The 18,412-nt window shown below is 41.3% G+C and overlaps 5 protein-coding genes across 6 annotated transcripts; 1 reads left to right on the top strand and 4 right to left on the bottom strand.

Annotated features, from left to right (window-relative positions):
* Positions 1 to 260: 260 nt before the first annotated feature.
* LOC109858216 (transcription initiation factor TFIID subunit 7) lies at positions 261 to 2,254 on the top strand. The gene is made up of 7 exons (XM_020435279.1): positions 261 to 439; positions 568 to 696; positions 803 to 883; positions 975 to 1,317; positions 1,416 to 1,775; positions 1,862 to 2,022; positions 2,120 to 2,254. Exons 1-7 carry the CDS (start codon positions 353 to 355, stop codon positions 2,141 to 2,143), a joined length of 1,185 nt encoding a protein of 394 aa, XP_020290868.1. The 5' UTR covers positions 261 to 352; the 3' UTR covers positions 2,144 to 2,254.
* A 526-nt stretch (positions 2,255 to 2,780) lies between these two features.
* On the bottom strand, positions 2,781 to 4,060 carry LOC109858218. The gene is made up of 4 exons (XM_020435281.1): positions 3,898 to 4,060; positions 3,656 to 3,812; positions 3,379 to 3,574; positions 2,781 to 3,301 (listed from the first exon to the last, which is right to left on the bottom strand). Exons 1-4 carry the CDS (start codon positions 3,959 to 3,961, stop codon positions 3,071 to 3,073), a joined length of 648 nt encoding a protein of 215 aa, XP_020290870.1. The 5' UTR covers positions 3,962 to 4,060; the 3' UTR covers positions 2,781 to 3,070.
* A 484-nt stretch (positions 4,061 to 4,544) lies between these two features.
* On the bottom strand, positions 4,545 to 6,539 carry LOC109858217. Its single transcript, XM_020435280.1, has 4 exons — positions 6,310 to 6,539; positions 6,077 to 6,211; positions 5,654 to 5,954; positions 4,545 to 5,558 (listed from the first exon to the last, which is right to left on the bottom strand). The coding sequence occupies exons 1-4, from the start codon at positions 6,453 to 6,455 to the stop codon at positions 4,989 to 4,991; spliced, it is 1,152 nt and encodes a 383-aa protein (XP_020290869.1). The 5' UTR covers positions 6,456 to 6,539; the 3' UTR covers positions 4,545 to 4,988.
* Positions 6,540 to 7,005: 466 nt separating this feature from the next.
* On the bottom strand, positions 7,006 to 14,233 carry LOC109858206 (major facilitator superfamily domain-containing protein 6). The gene is made up of 12 exons (XM_020435249.1): positions 13,856 to 14,233; positions 11,125 to 11,352; positions 10,833 to 10,987; positions 10,402 to 10,619; positions 10,085 to 10,223; positions 9,486 to 9,725; positions 8,989 to 9,370; positions 8,624 to 8,804; positions 8,301 to 8,464; positions 7,982 to 8,185; positions 7,719 to 7,886; positions 7,006 to 7,629 (listed from the first exon to the last, which is right to left on the bottom strand). Exons 2-12 carry the CDS (start codon positions 11,219 to 11,221, stop codon positions 7,079 to 7,081), a joined length of 2,499 nt encoding a protein of 832 aa, XP_020290838.1. The 5' UTR covers positions 11,222 to 11,352; positions 13,856 to 14,233; the 3' UTR covers positions 7,006 to 7,078.
* A 1,491-nt stretch (positions 14,234 to 15,724) lies between these two features.
* LOC109858208 (nucleoside diphosphate kinase 7) lies at positions 15,725 to 18,078 on the bottom strand. Of its 2 annotated transcripts, none has more exons than XM_020435259.1 (9): positions 17,718 to 18,078; positions 17,407 to 17,573; positions 17,223 to 17,266; positions 16,800 to 16,954; positions 16,586 to 16,706; positions 16,352 to 16,479; positions 16,152 to 16,265; positions 15,961 to 16,068; positions 15,725 to 15,862 (listed from the first exon to the last, which is right to left on the bottom strand). In XM_020435259.1, exons 1-9 carry the CDS (start codon positions 17,967 to 17,969, stop codon positions 15,830 to 15,832), a joined length of 1,122 nt encoding a protein of 373 aa, XP_020290848.1. In that variant the 5' UTR covers positions 17,970 to 18,078; the 3' UTR covers positions 15,725 to 15,829. The 2 variants fall into 2 exon arrangements, with proteins under 2 accessions (XP_020290848.1, XP_020290847.1); XM_020435258.1 differs by having other exon boundaries at positions 16,800 to 17,007; positions 17,105 to 17,266; positions 17,718 to 18,075.
* Between the last annotated feature and the right edge of the window lie 334 nt (positions 18,079 to 18,412).

Here is an 18,412-nt window from a genome sequence, read left to right as displayed (position 1 = left end):
GTATTGGTTTAGGTTCTGCGATTGTCAGTTGCTGTTGGCAAAAGTTGACCAACTCTCTTTTAGCAATTGCAACGACACAAAGCGCAACCAGAAATAATAATTTTTATTTCGTAATTGCTACCTTTCGCAACATTTTCAACTCATTGTAGAATGACCTTTACAACGAGAACACGTGGAGTCGCACTCCGCGATACCGACGGGCGGATGATATCTTGTTCTGTTAGTTCGTACTTTCCGTCGCCAGATAGAACGACTGTGAAGTCTGATGCAACGAGACGGTCGGTCGTGTGTCAAATTGTTGTTTAAACGCGAGTATATAATTTAAAGACGACGTGAAAAATCAGACAAAAAAATGAACCGTCATCCCAATACCGATTACAAAAATCGTCACGAGCCGCAAGTGGAATTAGAAAGTCAATTTATTTTGCGATTACCACCGGTAATACTTTATCTTAATTTATTATAACCTCAAAGTAAAATTGTTAACTTGGACTTTTGGTGTTTACGTTAGAAAAAAATTGCACGGAGAGAATTTGTGCTGAAATAAATTTCCGTCTTCTTTTCAAGGAACCGTCCAAAGGTTTGAGAGAAGCGTTACGTACCGGTGCGCCTTTAAAAGACAGACTTACTATAAAATTAGAAAATGACATGCGTTACGGCGAAGTCAGATTCGACCACTGGTTACTTCACGCCAAGGTTTTAATTTTGTTCTAATTACATTGCAAGCACATTGTTTTGTTTTTGTCTTTATTTGAAAATTATGTCGAAATTATCAATTTATGCGCAATATATTCTTGCATAGGTTGTGGATTTGCCGACAATAGTGGAGTCCTTGAAGACTATTGACACCAAGAGTTTTTACAAAACAGCTGATATATGTCAGGTATTAACAAAACAAAATTGCAATTTGCAAGAAAATAACACAAAGTCAGAGATTGTGATAAAAATTTGTTTTGCAACATTTGTTTTTCAAGATGTTGATATGCAAGGAAGAAGACGATCATGCTGGAACGGACGAGGAGTCTCCTGTTAAGCAGAAAAAGAAGGATCCAAACAAAGTTGATAAAAAATTTCTCTGGCCTCACGGTGTAACGCCACCTGCCAAAAACGTAAGACGCAGGAGATTTAGAAAAACTTTGAAGAAGAAATACGTGGAAGCGCCTGAGATAGAAAAAGAAGTCAAACGTTTGTTGCAAGTGGATAACGATGCTGTTAACGTTAAGTGGGAAGTGATATGCGAGGATGAAGACCAAACGAAACCAAGTAAAGTATCGTCATCTGGCACAGTCAAAACTAAACGGGAAAATATCAATGTTGGTAAGTGGTGGATTTAAGAAAAAAAAATGTATTATATAAATTAATCAAGTTCAGAAAAAAGAAACTTGGTTTAAATTGTTATTTATTTTATATTCTAGCTGAACATGATATATTTGGCGAGGCTGTGAGCGACAGTGAAGACGAAGATGAAGAGGGGAACATAAATGTGATGGAACTGGACGAGAATAGTCGTCTTTCTGCGGACAGCAGAGTCTCAGATTCAAATTCCATGCAAGCCGCGTATTCCGAACGATCCAACAACACCACAACGGCCAACAACGGATTGGTTACCGAGTTCAGTAAAGACATGTTTCAAAACAGCAACAACGGCGACATGGAAACGGATAAACAACAGAACGAGGCTGGTTCGGCGAAAGACGCGAAACTGGAACAGTTTCACTCCGAGTACATTATTACAGATAATTATTCGGAATCACCGCCAGTGTCCACATCCAAAGGTAATTTTGGATTAAGTCCTACACTTTTCGTTTGTTCGTATAATGACAAAAAATTTAACTTGTGTATCGCCTGAAAAATTCCACAGAAGCGCGTCTCACCGCTCTTCACGCCGAATTGGCGGAACTGCGACAAAGAAGGCAGCAACAAGAGATCGAAATAGTTAATATTGAAAACGTCAAGCTGAAACAGAGATTCCAGGAGATTCTAGATAATTTACTGACTAAAGAAATGCAGAAAGTACAAGAGGTAGTAAAACCGAACAGTCTTTTATATTTTTTATCAATTTATATATCTTGATTCGCAAAACACAAAATAGATACTAATTGTCGCTTTTGTATTTCAGATACAAGATTTAGAACTGGAATAGAAAAGAAAAATTGTAATTAAAAGATTTCTTATATATTTTATACGAACGCGATGACGCACATCCACCACAATATTCCATCCTTTACAATTAAATCCTACAGTCAGTTCGTTACTTGTATCGGTGTAAAAATTTTTCCGAAGATTTTTATTGGACTTTTCTTTCTCTTTTTCAAGCAAAAGGTACGTTTTATTAAACAGCTTTTGTGTTTTCCATAGTATTGAAATTGCGAATACAAATGTTTTACAATTCGGTTTCAGAAACTTGTTTTTTTTTTAATATTTGGCAATGTACAGTATGTCTATTTTTTTTTTCTCGGCAATATGTTTATTTTATGCAAATATACATAATTTGTGTACTACTACATATAAATATATACAATGTTACACACGCGCCAATATTTTCTGACATTTTATATATATATATGTATATATATATTTTTTTTTTATTATTATTTAAATGCATTTTAAGATCAAAAATACAAATAAACACATGTCTCTTTTGAAATATCCAACGAAAATACACGCACGCATTCACACAATGTTATATATAATATAGCGTATCTCAGATTCTATATACACCGTAACTCTTTTGAAATTAACTACTTTTTTTTTCATAAAAACTACATTATGCTCTACTGTTTTTTTTTTTTTTTTCACTAATTATAAGCCGATCGGACAGCGGTTGAAAGAGACCGGCGCGCAGAGGTGAGACTTTCTTCTCCTCTCGCGCGGAATGATTCGGTGCCGGTCTTCAGCTTGCCGAGTCTCAACGAATCGGTTTCGCGAGAGAAAGAGAGAGAAGAGAGATTTCCCTTCTGGACGCTGTTCTCTTTCGGTCACAACATTCACCGCTGTTTCCAATTTGATTGTTTTGCCACCTAATTTTATTTCACCTCGCGTCTTTCGAAGAAGAAAAAAAAAACGAAAGTCAACGCGTTCGTTCGTCGAAGATCGCTTCGATTATCCTCTGAAACGTAACGGCGTCGAGTCCGGCGAAGGGCTTGTCGCGATTCGCGAGCGGAAACGAACGGCGTCTTCTTCGTCTCCGTCGGCGACGAAATATATCGCCGTCGAAGTAGTCGTCCGTGGTCGGCGGGTTCACTTTGGCGTAATAGAGAGCCGCGAAACCGCTGTAGATCAGTAAAGCCGCGGTCGCTAGCTGTGTTTCGCAAACGTTAAATAAATGTGTTAACTTTGGACGCAAAGACGTCACAGGAGCGATTAATATCGATTTACCTGAAAAACGGCCCAGAATTTGTAGCTTCCCTCGTTAATCAGAAAATCGTAGTAACCGGCCCAGTAATCGACCTTGGGTTGACCCATCGCCTTCGTCTCCTCGTCCTCCTTCATGTCGTCGTGATAATGATGATCGTCCTGATAGTCGGTGTCGTCCCCCTTAACGCTGTAGCTCTGCTTGTACGCCCTGTTTTGTCTGTGCGAAGAATATCGAACAACTTCATCATCCGATCCTCGCGTTATTTTTTTAACACAAAAAATTTTACGTCGCGCTTACCTGACAGGCTGCGCCGTCGTGGCGGGTACGAACTTTTCCGTTCGAAACGCGTCCGAAGACGATTCCGCGACACTCCCGACACTCGACTCGCCGGAAGCGTGACAGACGCAGATCGACAGTATAACGAACTTGATGACCAGTTGGTTGCCCGTTGAGTCTGCGAGATATAAATTAGCGTTATATTTTTACTTAAAACGTATGTTAAAAAAAACTCGATATCGTCAGTATCTGACGATACTGACCCATGTTAATCATCGAGAGAGATGATCGTGAATTCCACTTGGTTTCGAGGCGCGCAATGACCATCTTCCCTTTTCATGCGCTCGTCACGGACGGCACATTTCTAAACACACGCACATACACGGCGTATATATTTTTCGGCGCGAGAGAAAAACCTTCCGCAAAGTCCGACGAGACACTGAACGATTCGCGGACCTGGTTTTCGCACAGTAGCGGGGTTTCATCCGGTTTCTCGCGAGTCAGTAACTGTATCGACGGTAACGTTAAGCAAATCCCAAGCGCTAATAAGCCCTAATTGTTACAGATTCTCGCGTAACGTTGTCAAAATGGTCGGGTTTCGATCAATGGTGTCGCGTCGGAACGTGTGGCATGTTACTATCAGACACTACGCAATTATTTCACAAATTGGTTTTTTTGATCTCACATAGATTTATATATCTCGAGATAATATCTCTACAGAGATTGAGACAACGGGAATGTAAAATATCCTCGGAGAGAGTCTCTTCTTGCATCCATCATGTAAAGCAATCAGGTTTATTTAAGCAGGAGCGAGCGCGTTTTTATATAATAACTTGTCGAATGATTTCATTCGAATTTTTGTTGTTCCTCTAGCAAGTGTGCAAGTCGTGACGCTGATTAGATAAATAATTTATATCGACAATGTCGCATATATATTCATAAACACATTGTTTGTTTATTTTGTAGGGTAGATGGTTGATGTACAAAGTTCTTCTTTCTCACATTTCTTTACATATTTGTCTAAAGATGTATATTTACACGCATTTGCGCAAATCAATATAATTTTACAATTTATTATTGATTAAGCAATATATACATGTACGTTGTTTTTGATGAGATATTTGGATTCTGTTCGGGTCTTTGTGTGGTAAGTGATGACAAACTGAATATATATTGTGTGCGCGACTAATTACAACACATTTAAATATAGCATACGTTATTCTTCGATTACACGCATCTTGTGGAATATTTTTTCTATAATTTATTCTGTATATAATTTATTTTTTCACACAACAAATACGCGATCGAAATGTGCAAACAGATTGCGCTGACGCAAATGTCTCTTCCTTCTGGTTCATTCGACATTTGTTTTACGACCACCGTACGTCTTGGCGAATCGTTCGACCCCCTCGAGCACAGTCTCGACCCAGGTCCATCGCGCCTCGCTTCGTTTCTGATGATGGGCGACGTCCGCAAGGTGCGTCGGCAGATTAATTTTGTGCCTGGCGATGCTCTTCAGCACGAGCGCCGCTATGTATATGACGAAATAGATGCTGAAGTACAGCGGTATGTACCAGAGTTTTTTCCCGATGAAGTAATACGAGTAGGGTCTCTTGTCGAGACGCTGATCGTTCATCTCCGGCTCCTCCGTCGTGGTGATCGGATGATGATGGTAGTCGTGAAACTCCGGCACGTGGTCGTAAACAAGGTCGTGATGAAAATCGTGATGATTGTGCCCGTACGAATCGAACGTAGAGGTCGGTTGGTCGTTGTAGTGATTGGCATACTTCACATGCGTTTTGGGCGGTTCTTCGTTCTCGTGCGAGGGTGAGGAAGGAGCGAAACCGCCGGAATAATCCATCGCATCCTCTTCCTCCCCGTTGGTCTGATATTTGTTCGGTGGCGGTTTGTAGGAATCTGGAATCTACGGTAGCATATATAAACTTCATAATGAGAGATTTAGGTAGAGAAAACAATTCGTTGCGCACACAAACGTTTGCGCGACAAACATTTGCGTACCTCCTCGTCTTTCTCAGGCGGATATTTGCTGAATATCGGCTTGGATCCGGGCGGTTCGTCGTCGAGAAATTCCGACGGCGGACCGACGTTGTACGAGTTGTCGAACGCGCCGGAAAAGATCGGTCCGGGAAAAACGGACGAGTTCGCGCTCGAAATATATTCCGTGTTCAATCTTGGCGGTTTTCCGTTTGCTGATTGTTCGCCGTTGCGAACAGGAAAATTCACAGGCGGATGAAATCGGTGTTGAATTTGCTTCCTCGCGTCCAGCTTCGTTATCATCTCGTGATCCAGCGTCGAGTATCTGCGAGAGAGAGAGTCACGTCGTCACTCATTGATTGGAAAATTTATTTGTCTTAAAATATTTTCGACAAATCAATTTTCGATGAAATTTTATTTCGTTAACGTTTGTTTTGTTTTTTTTACCTCGGAGATTGTCCCATTGTCGTGTGATCGATTGCCTCGCCCTTTCTCAGCTTCGGAGTTCTGGGCGACACGTACACGGGTGCAACCGTGACGATAACGTCCTTCACGTTCTCCGTGTTGTTTCTTGTCAGCGGCCTAAAGAGTTGGTTGTTAAAAATGCTCAGTGATTTTTTTCGTTCTCACGTTAACTGTCGATCGCATCGACAATTCAACAAATTTCGACGTTTACGCACCTGCCGATCCACGAGAACGATTCCCCCCCGTGCGAGCTCCTCGCCAACTGTCCGTTTTTCGCTACTCTCGCGTATGACGTTAATCCCGTGGACGCGGCGGCAGCGGATGACAGAAGAAGGGCGACGAAAATTAAAGTACGTAACATACTCGCTGGTGGCCGTAGATAAGCGACTGTGATCTTGAAAGAGAACGCCCTCCTATATAGATTCGTAACTGTAACTACCGTTTTTCAGCGATCGTAAAAATATTGTCTGCGCGTCCTCGACGTCGCGCGCGCGCGCGCGCGCGTTTTCTTCGTCGGATAATAACGTTTCATCCCTTTTGCAGGACAGGTGCGCACTGTTTTTTTTTTTTTTTTTTTGCGGCCGGAACAACACGGGGGAAAGCGTGGCGAATACTCGCGAGCGTTTTGCAACGGGTTTCGGCACTCCCGCGGAGACAAAATATATTCAGCCAATGCGAGCCGCGCTAATGGGAGGAAATGACGCTTAACAAAATCGCTCTAATTCGCTTTACAAACCACGACGATCCGTTACGAGAATGTTCGAATAAATTGCGTGCGTTTGCGAGTAAACCCGATTTTCTCGTCTCTCCCCCCGCCCCCCCCCGTCCCCCGTTGCAACATCGAAGCAGATCAAACTCAGGGAGGGGAATAGAAAAGGGAGAGAGGTCGCACACAGTTTTTTTTTTTTTTTAATTCGCGTCTGTGTGTGTATTTTTATAAATTCTATACATAAATACATATAATATATATATATACATGCGCTTTCACAATTGAGAATTGAACTCCCGATCGGTGAGCTTGTCGTCTGTTCGTTGATTCCTCTCGGTGATTTCGCACCGATCAGAACTGTCGGTGTCGAAGGTCGGATTGGCGAAGCAGTTCTTCTCGTCGCTCGCCGCCTCGCTCTCCCGCGGGCTCGGATTTTGCTGCTCGTTCTTGGCGTTTCTCAAGCTTTCAATTCGCTTCAACGAGCCTCGCTCGTTCGTCGACGTCTTGTTGTTTCGCGTTTTTTCCGAAAACTCGTTGTCCGCGTCGTTATCCTTGTTGTCGTTGATTTGTTCCAAGTCTTGCGGCTTCTCGTTTAAACCGATTTCGTTCGCGCTCTTGTCCAAACTGTCGTTACGCGACTGTTCCTTCGGTTTCTGCTTCTCGAGATCGTTTCTATCGAGACGCGATCGCTTTCTCAGATAAGTGATGTTGAATATGAAATACATGACGCCGGTCACCAACGTCATCACCGCGAATATCCGATAGGTCGGTCTGGTGCCGAAAGCCTTCATCAGGTAACCACCGATCAAGCTTCCGGAACCTTTGCCTGTGTGAAATCATCAGAATTTATCCCATCAAGTTGTTTTTTTTTTTTTTATATTTGATTGTCGTTGCCGAGAATGAAAATGTACGAACCGACTCCGTAATAAACGCCGCCGAGTAATCCTTGTATGGAGCTGTCGGTGGACGTGGTCGATAACTTCGCCGCGTAAGTAACGGCCGCGGTGAAGCTGAGCGACGACGTGACCGATTCGAGCGCCTCGAAGATCAACATGAGCCAAGCGTTGTAGACCAATGAATATCCTGCGTGCGAGAGAACGATTTTCGTTAGAATAATAGAAGAAGCGCGTCTTATTTAGTCGCACGTGAGACGCACACACACACACACACACACTCACCGAGAAGCCTGATCGCGTAGAACACAAATCCGATGAAGATCACATTCGCGTGACCGAGCCTCGATATTATCGGCCCGGAAAGCGCCAGTAACGGTATACCGGCGATACCGCCGACTGTTATGGTGATGCCCATGAGCGACTTGGATCCGCCCAAGTCCTGGATCAGCCAGAAGAGGAAGGACTCGATGTATCCCCATGCGGTGCCTGAAATCCTTTCCTTCCGTTAAACGGTCCGCTCCGAATTTTTTTTTAGCATTTATCTTCGAGTTCGGAAAAAAACAAAAAAAAAACAAAAAGGAATCGGATTGGAAATTCTCACCGAGAATAAAACAGGTGAGAAAGAGCGCGGCGGTCTCGATGTTCCTCAACACGATGAAGACGTCGCGCACGACGTTCGTGGCGGGCGCTTTGAATTCCAAATTGATCAACAGCATCAGAACACCACCTACGACCTTTAGCGCCGCGTACAGATAAAACGCCGGTCTGAAAAAGCGCGCGTCATGTTAGTTTTTTTTTTTTTTTTTTTTTTTTTTTTTTTTTTTTTTTTTTTTTTTTTTTTTTTTTTTTTTTTTTTTTTTTTTTTTTTTTTTTTTTGCTATATTCAAAAAATATCGCGATTGCGATCGCGATGCGATTATCGACCTGAAATCGGTGTATCCTTTGCCGCGACTGGCGTAATCTATGAGAAGACCCGACAGGGGCGAGGATATCATGCCCCCTATGGTGCCGTAAATTCTCTGAAGGCCGTAATCCGCGTCCTGCTCGCGCAATATCGCTATGACCGCGCCTTCGAACATGGCGAAGGTGGTGCCGCCGATGATACCTGGTGATACCGGAGACACGAAAAAAAAAAACATTTTACCATCTCAATTTCGCCGGTGCGCCGACATCGCAGAGAGATACGATTCGAATTTCGATTCGTCAAGAGAGTTTTTTTGTTTTATTAAATTTATATTTGAAAAAAAAACAAACAAACAAAAAAACAATCAGAACGCGCGTGTACTGACCTATGAAGACTCTAATTACGAGGTAAAGCCAGAATGTCAGGCTTACATTGTGTTCAACTTGCACGTTCATATTGGAGCAAATTTCGTTGCGAGGCGCGGTAACCACGCATCTCTTGTCGCAAGCGCTCGCGCTCAAAATTCGCGGGGGGGTCGACATTGTTTTCGCGTCGCTATCGTAAAGTCGCGCGTCTATCGCGATTCGATTGATCGTGTCGTCGTCATCCAGATTGTCGCAGACGGGTTTTTGAAAGTTTTCGCCAATCCATGATACACCCTCGACCGAGTATCTCGCTCGCTCCTCCCGCGAGTCTTCCTCGTTCGGTTCCAGATTTTTGATCTTCGACTTGTACAAGTGATAATTGATCGTTCGGTCGACGTTGTTCTGAAACACGAACACGTTCTTCAGTTAGTCTTTCTCAATATTTCTCAAACTTGTTTTCGCAATGGTTTTTCTTTCTCTCACGCGCGACACACGTGACGATCATCATCCCTCGTACCTCCGGCGTGATCAAACGACCGAAACTACAGGACGTGAGATGTTTGTACATTTCGCGGGTTGATGATGTGAAATTGTCAATATTATCCTGAGCGTGTTCGTCCGACGGTACGCAAGCGAACGAGAACAGCTGATCCGCCGGGAAGAAATAGCGCGTCTTGGAGATCCGTCGAATCGCGGTCTTGAAGAACTCGTTGTTCCTCATTTGCCGATGCTCCTTCATATCCTCCTGCTCGGTGCTCTGCAATTGTATTTGAACAAAAAAATACATTTTTATAACAATTCGCGTCGAAACGTTATTTTACACATCAATGTGAAAAATTAACTTTGTTCTAAAGAAAAAAAAACTTCGAAGATCACGCGGAGAGATTTTGTGTCTGTCTGTAACTACGTTACGACATAAGCTTCGGATATCAAGTTCTTCACCGTCCTTTTATGCGCTCGCCGACGGAGTAGCGATTATATCCACCTTGCTGACCGCTTATCCGTTACTCGATATTAGATATCGTATCGCCGCTCGTCCAGTCAAGAAGCGGCCTCTCTCTCTCTTTCTCTCTCTCTCTGTGTTTAACATAGAATTTTTCTCAATGCGCAACGTACCGTTGACAAGTCGGCGTGCGCAACCGTGTATTTGTACGAGATGTTAACGCCGATCCGTGAATCGGAGTGTCGGACGATATAAAATTTCGATTTCAGAATCGCATCCGTCTCGTTGCCAGCTTCCACGCGGCACACGAATCTGCGCAACCATTTGAAACATTAACGAGACGTAATGATATAAAAAAGAGAAATAAAAAAAAATATATACATGCGCCGTTCTCGCAAGAATGATGCGAATTTGCTTGTTAGAGAAATGACGATTGTTTCAAACTTAATTGGAAACGCGTGCGCGCGCGCGCGCAACAATTTTCACTCACCCGCAACTTTCTACTCTCATCGTGATCTCCGGTCTTAATTTCGTCTCGCATGGATGCGTCTGGCTCATTGTGTGGAAGAGCGAGCCCGCGCTATCACCTTGACAACCGAGATCCATAACTATCCTCTCGGGAAAATGTACCGTCATCCTGCCGATTGGCACCAATAACAGCAATAACGCCGCCAGGCCTCCGAACGCAGAAAACACCGACAGCAAGATCTAGACGGAAGAGAATTGAGAGAGATGAGATTTATTTAAAGAATAATTTTCATTTTTATATTCATTCGCGCGGAGAGATCTCCCCGGATAGATGCGAGACTCCGCGTCGCAAATTGAAAAAAAAATAAAAAACAATCGGTTTCCTTGACATTTCGCGTATGTGTTACGTAAAAAAAAAAAAAGAAGAAGAAGAGAGTTGGATTGTAAACTCACTCTGAAATTTCCGATCCGATCGGCTAACATGCCGGCGAGCGGCGGCATTATCATCGCCACCAGAGGAGTGATGGAACTCATGATCGCAGTCTCTTCCACGTTTATTCCCAGCTCTCTCATGTGTATGGTCAAGTACGGATAGAGCACGTAGAGCGCTGAACACGGCACACAGAACATGTACGCGCGTAAATAGATAATTCCGTTAGTTGTTGTTTTTTTTTTTTTGTTTTTTTTTCTAATGTATTTTTACTTTGACTCGCTCGCGAGTCTGACAAGACTCGGAACAACTTACTGGACGCTTGAACGAAGAATATTATCTTCAACGGTACCAGCTCCTTCTGTCGGAAATCCTTGCCGATTCTCTCGAAGAATCTGTTCAACGCTATCATTTTTGATATAAATAGGCGGCTTCTTTCAATTTCTAATCGAACTCGAGCGATCGAACGTGAGAAAAACGTTCAGTTCCCATCCAACCGGGCGGCGCTCTTCACACACATTTAGCGTTCCGCCCGTCACGCGTCTAGAGACGTTTAAATTAGTTTTAATAATTAACAAAAACTATTGTTTGATAATGTTACAACGCTTTATTCAACAAATTATATAACCGTTTGGTTTTTCGCTTGTATATATATCGATACTCAACTTCGGTCGCTCCGTCGTATTCATGAGAAACAAAATCGCTTTCGTATCAATACGAAACCACTCGTCACGTCTTTTACATAACGGTTTTACAATACATTTTACGTCACGACGTTTATGTGCAACATCGGCTTCCGCTCGTTCCGGAGGTAAATAAATTCGGTGAATCGCGCCGTGATCATCGCTCGTCATTGACGAAAAAACGATTAACGAAAAAAACGCGTTCATTCATCACGCGCCGATTCGACACACGTGAGTGTGTAAATAATAATAATAATATTGTAATAAAAATGTACATACTCGCGTGTCCTTCGTTCTTTTACCAGAGAGAAGCAATTTACAATGCGTTTCCTAGGATTCGCGTAACGCGACGTGTATATACGCGGAGCGTACGATGATGAGAGATTGTTATTTTCTCTCTGCCTTAGTTCAACCACTGTTGTTTAAACGTTCGGCGAATAATTTTTTTTCGCATTGTCTCGTCCGCGCGTTGCGCATTAACCACGGAGACGGAATACTACGATTAAAATACTGCGAAATTGCCGGTTGTTGCCGGTGTGTTGAGAGAGTCGGTTAGACCATTTTAATTGCATAACTCTCGTTTTCCAACCATCGTCCGTCCAACTCGTGGATGAATTTTGTTTTTTTTTTTTTTTTTTTTTATGCGCTAAATAACGAACGCGCGTTATCGTATCGTTTTTCCTCTGACTCCGAAATAAGATGATATACGAGAACGTAAATCAGTTAGTTCGCGGTAACAAACTCGCGCGATCGCGCTCACAAACCGACCGCGACCGAGTCGTGAAAAAGTCGGACAATCGCGCGCGTTTTAATATTTGTCTTATCTATTGGCGTGATTTACGACGCGTTAACAAAAAAAAAAAAAAAAATCGAGAGAAAAGACGAAGCGGAAGAATTTTTGCGCGCGCGCGCGCGCGGCGACTGGTACAAGAGAGAGAGACACGGATTTCTCAACGTATTAGAAAGAATGGTCATTAAAGTTAGGAAGAGCGAGAAGAAGATTCTCTCGGAGGATAAAATTCTTGCGCGCGCGTATCGAGAAAACCCGTTTTTTTTTTCCGCTTGTTATATACCGTAAAATCGTTTTGATTCCCCGACAAACAATGACACCTTCTAATGGATTTCTCCGTTCCAATAATAATCCCCCGCGAACAATGGAGACGGAATTTGCAAAATTGATGACACACACACGCGCATTCCTGTTGCGATGGATTTTTTCAAACAAGCCGGCAAGAAAGATGTTCACACGCGATAATCGCGAGCAAATCCGCGCGCGTTGCAACCGTACGCGCGTTGTTTGCTTGCTTAATCGCGTTTTGTTATTTTTTTCTAATTGTTTGTAAAGGATATAGAATTGCGAACAAAACGTCGAATATTATGTAACGACAAACTTACTTTATTATGAAACAAAATAACTTTTTTTATCTTTTGTCGCGGACACTTTCTTCTCTGTCTGTCTCTCGGAGCAAAAATAATAAACGCGTTTATATTTTCCTGCACGTGCGCGATTCCGAAGCGGGTTTTTCATTTCTGCTTTGTACTCGTATCTCGCCTAATCAATGTGTCAATCACGCGCTTGTATAATTACAACGCGTAAGAAGCTAATGACAAACTTAAACTCGGAATCACGCGTCGGAAGAGGGAACTTTGATACGCGCGCTGTGTAATTGAAATTTTTTCCCGACACATCGAGGTACGATTTTTTTTTTTTTTTTTTTTTTGGCGGTTTACAGGCGCGTTGCGTTCGCGTAATAAATTTTATATTTATTGCGCAAAGAACGCGCGTGTTCTTCCTTTTGGAGGAGAATTTTCGTCGGACGCGCGGAAGGAAAAAAAATGAGATTTTTCGCACACAGAGCGAATTAGGTCAAGTACATCGAGAGGTCGAGTACTATTAGGTCGAGTATCTATTATCTTATTTTGTAGTCCATATCAAGTCTTTGGAGCTTGCTGAAAGGAACTTACGAATTATGTTATTAGAACTCCGCACAACTCTCTAATGTGCGGTTTATGTACAGCGGAAATATATTTATATATATATATAAATGTTATATATAGCACATCCTTTGTAACACCGTCTATATATAGACAAATGAAGATGACGGAGTGAAGATAAATCTAAATGAGAATCGTGTTTTATACGCGCGCACAATTGTTCGTGCAAAAATATTCTCAACACAAACTTCATCGTTTTCCTATTGTGTTTTAATAATAAATGAAATAAAAATTTTTAGCCGTCTCTCTTCCGAGACGGACCGCAAAGTAAAAAAAGATTTCATATCCACAATCCGTTGTTGAGTCGCGGCGCGTGAAGCGACTCGAAAAGATTTTTTTTATTAGCTTTAACGTAAAACGTGACTTACATTCATATGCGTGTGAGTGTTTTTTTGCGTCAGCAATGTCGCACCGTGTTCCACAAATCTCGCAGTCACGAAGTAAAAAAATATCTATTGGATTGGTAGTTTTAGATATTGAGAATACACAATATCGCGTTTCTTATTTCCCCTTGTCTTGTTCGTCCTCTTTCAAATTTTCGAAATAAATGTTGTAAACACGGTTGAAGCGATCGCTCCGGAGACACGACAACATCTGTTGAATCGTCGGCGACGAGCGAGATTGGGAAAACAAAAAATGTCACACACCTTTTCGAAGTAAAATCGGAATAAAACTTATAAGACGTATCTTCGTCGAGAAAAATTTGCGACGGATCCGTACGGTTCGATGTCAACCGCAATACTGCCACCTCGGTACAAGCCGCCGACAAGCCTGAAAGGAAAGAGCACGGCGTATTCCAATCCGCCGATCCGATCTAATTGCAAATGCAACGGTCGCGATGGGAAGCTCCTCGCTAGGATGTGGCCCAAGAACAAAAATTTTTCTTCATACATTCGATCACGGATTAATCATTAAACATTCGCGAAGAAAAAATGAAATAATATTATAATTTTTTTGACTTTGAGAAAAATCTTTATTATCTCGTCTCAGCTTCCGGAAAGAAAAACAACTTTTGGAAGATTATTATTCTCACGATTCTCGGAAGAAATTAAAGCTTCAAATAGTGCGGAAAATATAAAAGTTTTTTTTTTTTTTTACACACGCGCAAGCTTCTACAAGTCAACGCGGACGCGATTCTCTGTTGTTTTTTTTTCTTTTCCTTAGTTAATGACCCTGAAAAAAAAAACGGATTTATTCTTCGAGCATCGTATAATTCTCTCGTCGATGGACTACAAACTAAAATCCTTGACACGCATCACCATGTTGTTATTAAGGCACACGGCGAATTCCTCCGTAGCTCCTCGTTGTAAATCGTATTAGCAACCTGTATTTTCCTCGCGACGCGGAATTAACGTGTTCCGCGACTCGTATACTCGATGTGCAAAATTTTCGACGCGAGCGCTTCGTTTCGTTCGGAATTAATGAAAACAAAAATTGTGTGGAAAATTGGATCAAACTCGGTTTATTTGAAAAAACAAAACTTACAGCAAAAACAAATGTTAAAACATATTAAAACAAAGCTACGAGAAGCGCACGGTTTTATTATCGAGAAATGAATAAGGAATTTGGTTTTTTTTTTTTTTTCCATGTTCTCTCAATCTCAAAACTATTGTGCGAGCGTGAAGAAATTAAGAAATAATTATCCTCTCGCGAGTATGTGCATATACTCGCGTGCCTAAGTGGCACATATTGCGAAACTAGCTTCGAGCCACTTCGGGAGCTCCCCTTTCTCCGGAAACCCTTGTCCGAGCCAAGAGTCCAGCGAGATGCGACCTTTGCGCGAGCGCGCGAATCGAAGTTAGTCCTGAATATGCAGGAAACCGTACGCGTAACGGAATCACGGAGCGCTAGGGAGAGACAAAACAAAAACAACAACAAAAGAAGATAAAAACGTTATTCGTGCGTTTGTTATTTATTAGACGGAATGTAAATAGCTCTTCAATGCGCATGAAAGTCTCGATCTCGCTTGATCGAGCGCGATATCGCATATATTTCGCGGCGTCATCGAGAGATAGAAAGTTTCCTCGCGCAAACCAGACGCGACGCTGTGAATGACAGTTACTTTAGATACGCGCGCTATCAAATAGTCTAACGATTAAAAACGGATTTCAACGAACTTGCCCACGCATCTTGATCGAAAAGCAATCAAATCTCTCGAACACAACCTTGCTTGCTAGTTCCACGAAGATGCGAATACGCTTTGTTATAAATAAATATAATAATTTACACTTTTGCGTTATCTTCTGTTTTATTTTCTTAATCAAGTACAAAGATAAAAATACTCCAAATTCAAATATGCGTCTTAAATTTACATTTCTTCGTTGAGATCTTTGGGTTCCGTCTTAAACGAGACGTAACGTGAAGAAATATTGTACCTAAAAAAAAAAAAAAAACGATACGTTACGATTAAATTACGAGAAAAATACACGTGGAACTATGTGGGTAAAAAAAAAAAAAAACATTTATTATTCACCTCTAGAACACCGTCTTCGGCCAATTCGGAACAGTGGACGGCGTTTTGTATTTTCGTTTTCCCGTACCTAGCTCTAAGCGAATGTGGTTTGGTTTTCCGCGCCATATCCTGTTCGTCAAAACGTAACGTGTCGTCAGTAAAAAATCAGAGATGAGAGCAAATGAGAAAAATGTCTCTCCGCGTCTACTTACCGGATCCGCCGGACCGCACAAATTTCTAAAATCGTTAACGATGTTGGAATTGTAAATCTTTTGCGTTATCTCCATGACGATGCAGGGACCAGAATGCAACTCCTCCACCATATCCTGCAGCAAGCATTTATGTTTAAAATAGTTTCGTAAATGATCTCGCTCATTTGAAAAAAAAAAATTGTAATAACAGAAAAACATACGGGAACTTCTTTGGGAAGAACTTCTTTATAAACTTCTAGAAATTCATTAGCGACATTCGGACCTATGCAATATTGTTGCAACGCTGTAATCGTGTAGCCTGCTTTTTGAATGTCATTAATGATGGCGCCTACATTGACAACACATTGTATTATTGTTTAAACAACATTGCGTGTTGTTAGGTTTATATCCCTCACAATATATAAAATGTGTATACAATCCGTTATTCAGCTTACCGGTAAGTTTCTCGCGTACGGCATGTGGTTTGATGATGCAACAGGTGCAGTTCCTAAGAACAGCGGTAGTTTTTGGTCCCGTATTAAGAATCCTCTCATCAGAAAAAAAGTATTGCAGCTCCTGAATCAGATATTAAAAAAAAAAATAAAAAAAAAAATTAAAATGTGCTTTCGATACGATCAACCGAGATGATTTGTCGATGTGTTTTTGTACTTTTTTTGCCGTCTCTAGGTTCTCGGACCCGTACACGGCGTTGCGTATCTCGTCTATTCCGAAGAAACCTCTTAAAGAAAAAGGTCCCAATATACGAGCTAGTTCACTGTTTTCTGGACCTACTACTTCCATCCATCTCTGTACGCAGTTATGTCCTGCCAGGTTCAGAACAACGACACGATCAGAGGTCAGGTACTCTATAACAGTTCTGAACAAATCGGTAGTTACAAAATTCGAGCGAATAGAACAATGTTGAAGGTTCAACTTCCAAAAAAATCATGCTGATATCTATATTGAGATCTTACGTTTGCAAGACGGGATTTTTTACAGGATAATATAATTGAACTTCGTCCGGAGTCAATCGTATCATTTTTATATTAGCAATAGAAAAATTCATATTTGTAATTGTATTCAGTATTTCACCTAGTTTTTCGTCAACCACGTGCGGTTTCAGGAGCACGAAGATACTGAAACAGATAATTGTTGAGTCAGAGAAACAAATATGCTCTCAAAAAAAAAAAATCTGCGCGTTACAGAAAATAAAACCGAAAAAAAAAACAAAAACAAAAAAACGTATATAAAATTGAACCGTTATTTCCGTTATTACTTTTGCACTTCTGTCTCGAATTTGTTTTTGGTGTACTCGTCTGCATAACCTAAGATCTTCATGTTTCTCGAAAATAAGGTAACCACGGCATTCACGTGGAAATCCCTCAGTTGGATGCCTTCGCATATCGTCCTTCTCAAGAACGTCTGTCGTGTTCTCAAGTCGAACTAAAATACGCAAAATATAAATATAACGCCAGCTCGACGGGGATAAGCGCGTGTCTAATTCAAAATTTATACATACGTAGATATTTGAAAAATCGACAATTGTGTGTTTAAAAAAAAAAAAAATTCTACCAGTGAATAACATACCAGTTCAATAGTATTATCGGACGGATAATAATACAAATAAAATTTCCTCGTTATGCAAGCATTCTTGTCATACCATTCAGCCTCAAATGCATATCTATTGTAATGATCAGCAGACATCTCAAAGTTTTTTTTTTTTTTTTGCGAAAATTTCTCACTTGCTTTTTTCTCTCTTATCTTCGAAAATATATTTGCCAAAAATATTTTCTTATAACGATCGATTTCACGGAGAGAGTTCTTGTAATATTGGTACATTACCTTGGAGACCACGTGTGTGTGTCCCGTACCGCGTGTCACGTCCAGATCAAACTCTGGTTTGGAAATAGTGTTGCGTGAGTCTTCTAGATTTCAAACAGAAACTCTACTGCGATTCGAGTGAGGAAAAAAGCTTTGCATCGCGACGAATCTCTTAGACAAGCGCTAAAAGCGGACACCCGAAGAACTGCTTCGAATGTATTTGGTCGGTAACGCAGCGAAAGAGAAGAAAATCTATGAATTGCGCTATTACGTGATTATTACAAAAGGTATAATATGCAACAATTAGCTTTCTTTTTTTTCTTTTTTTACGTAATAATTATATATTTTTCTTTTACTCCTTTAGAAGAGGTTTCTTTGTAAAAAAGACACAGAGTACATGCATTCAGGTATTCCTTCACTTTTTCTTTTCCCCCCACCCCGTTTTCTATTTTAATATTATG

The sequence above is a fragment of the Pseudomyrmex gracilis genome, unplaced genomic scaffold (assembly GCF_002006095.1).
Source record: "Pseudomyrmex gracilis isolate BER0280 unplaced genomic scaffold, ASM200609v1 scaffold_192, whole genome shotgun sequence".
In the NCBI taxonomy this organism is placed as follows: Eukaryota; Metazoa; Arthropoda; class Insecta; order Hymenoptera; family Formicidae; genus Pseudomyrmex; species Pseudomyrmex gracilis.
Note: the sequence above shows the minus strand (reverse complement) of the source record. Positions and strands in the feature narration are given on the sequence as shown.

Bases quoted from the DNA above. Each gene is read 5' to 3' on its own strand.
- LOC109858216 (XM_020435279.1), top strand. From the start codon at position 353: ATGAACCGTCATCCCAATACCGATTACAAAAATCGTCACGAGCCGCAA. The intron at 440-567 runs GTAATACTTTAT...CTTCTTTTCAAG, and splicing joins TTATTTTGCGATTACCACCG to GAACCGTCCAAAGGTTTGAG. The intron at 1,776-1,861 runs GTAATTTTGGAT...AAAATTCCACAG, and splicing joins GCCAGTGTCCACATCCAAAG to AAGCGCGTCTCACCGCTCTT.
- LOC109858218 (XM_020435281.1), bottom strand. From the start codon at position 3,961: ATGGTCATTGCGCGCCTCGAAACCAAGTGGAATTCACGATCATCTCTC. The intron at 3,813-3,897 runs GTCAGTATCGTC...TATATCTCGCAG, and splicing joins TCTCTCGATGATTAACATGG to ACTCAACGGGCAACCAACTG. The intron at 3,302-3,378 runs GTAAATCGATAT...TGCGAAACACAG, and splicing joins AATTCTGGGCCGTTTTTCAG to CTAGCGACCGCGGCTTTACT.
- LOC109858217 (XM_020435280.1), bottom strand. From the start codon at position 6,455: ATGTTACGTACTTTAATTTTCGTCGCCCTTCTTCTGTCATCCGCTGCC. The intron at 6,212-6,309 runs GTGCGTAAACGT...CCAACTCTTTAG, and splicing joins TCGTTCTCGTGGATCGGCAG to GCCGCTGACAAGAAACAACA. The intron at 5,955-6,076 runs GTAAAAAAAACA...TCTCTCTCGCAG, and splicing joins ACAATGGGACAATCTCCGAG to ATACTCGACGCTGGATCACG.
- LOC109858206 (XM_020435249.1), bottom strand. From the start codon at position 11,221: ATGATAGCGTTGAACAGATTCTTCGAGAGAATCGGCAAGGATTTCCGA. The intron at 10,988-11,124 runs GTAAGTTGTTCC...TGCCGTGTTCAG, and splicing joins ATTCTTCGTTCAAGCGTCCA to CGCTCTACGTGCTCTATCCG. The intron at 8,465-8,623 runs GTCGATAATCGC...GCGCTTTTTCAG, and splicing joins AAAGGATACACCGATTTCAG to ACCGGCGTTTTATCTGTACG.
- LOC109858208 (XM_020435258.1), bottom strand. From the start codon at position 17,969: ATGTACCAATATTACAAGAACTCTCTCCGTGAAATCGATCGTTATAAG. The intron at 17,267-17,406 runs GTAATAACGGAA...TATCTGTTTCAG, and splicing joins TTCGAGACAGAAGTGCAAAA to TATCTTCGTGCTCCTGAAAC. The intron at 15,863-15,960 runs GTGAATAATAAA...TTTTTTTTTTAG, and splicing joins CCGAAGACGGTGTTCTAGAG to GTACAATATTTCTTCACGTT.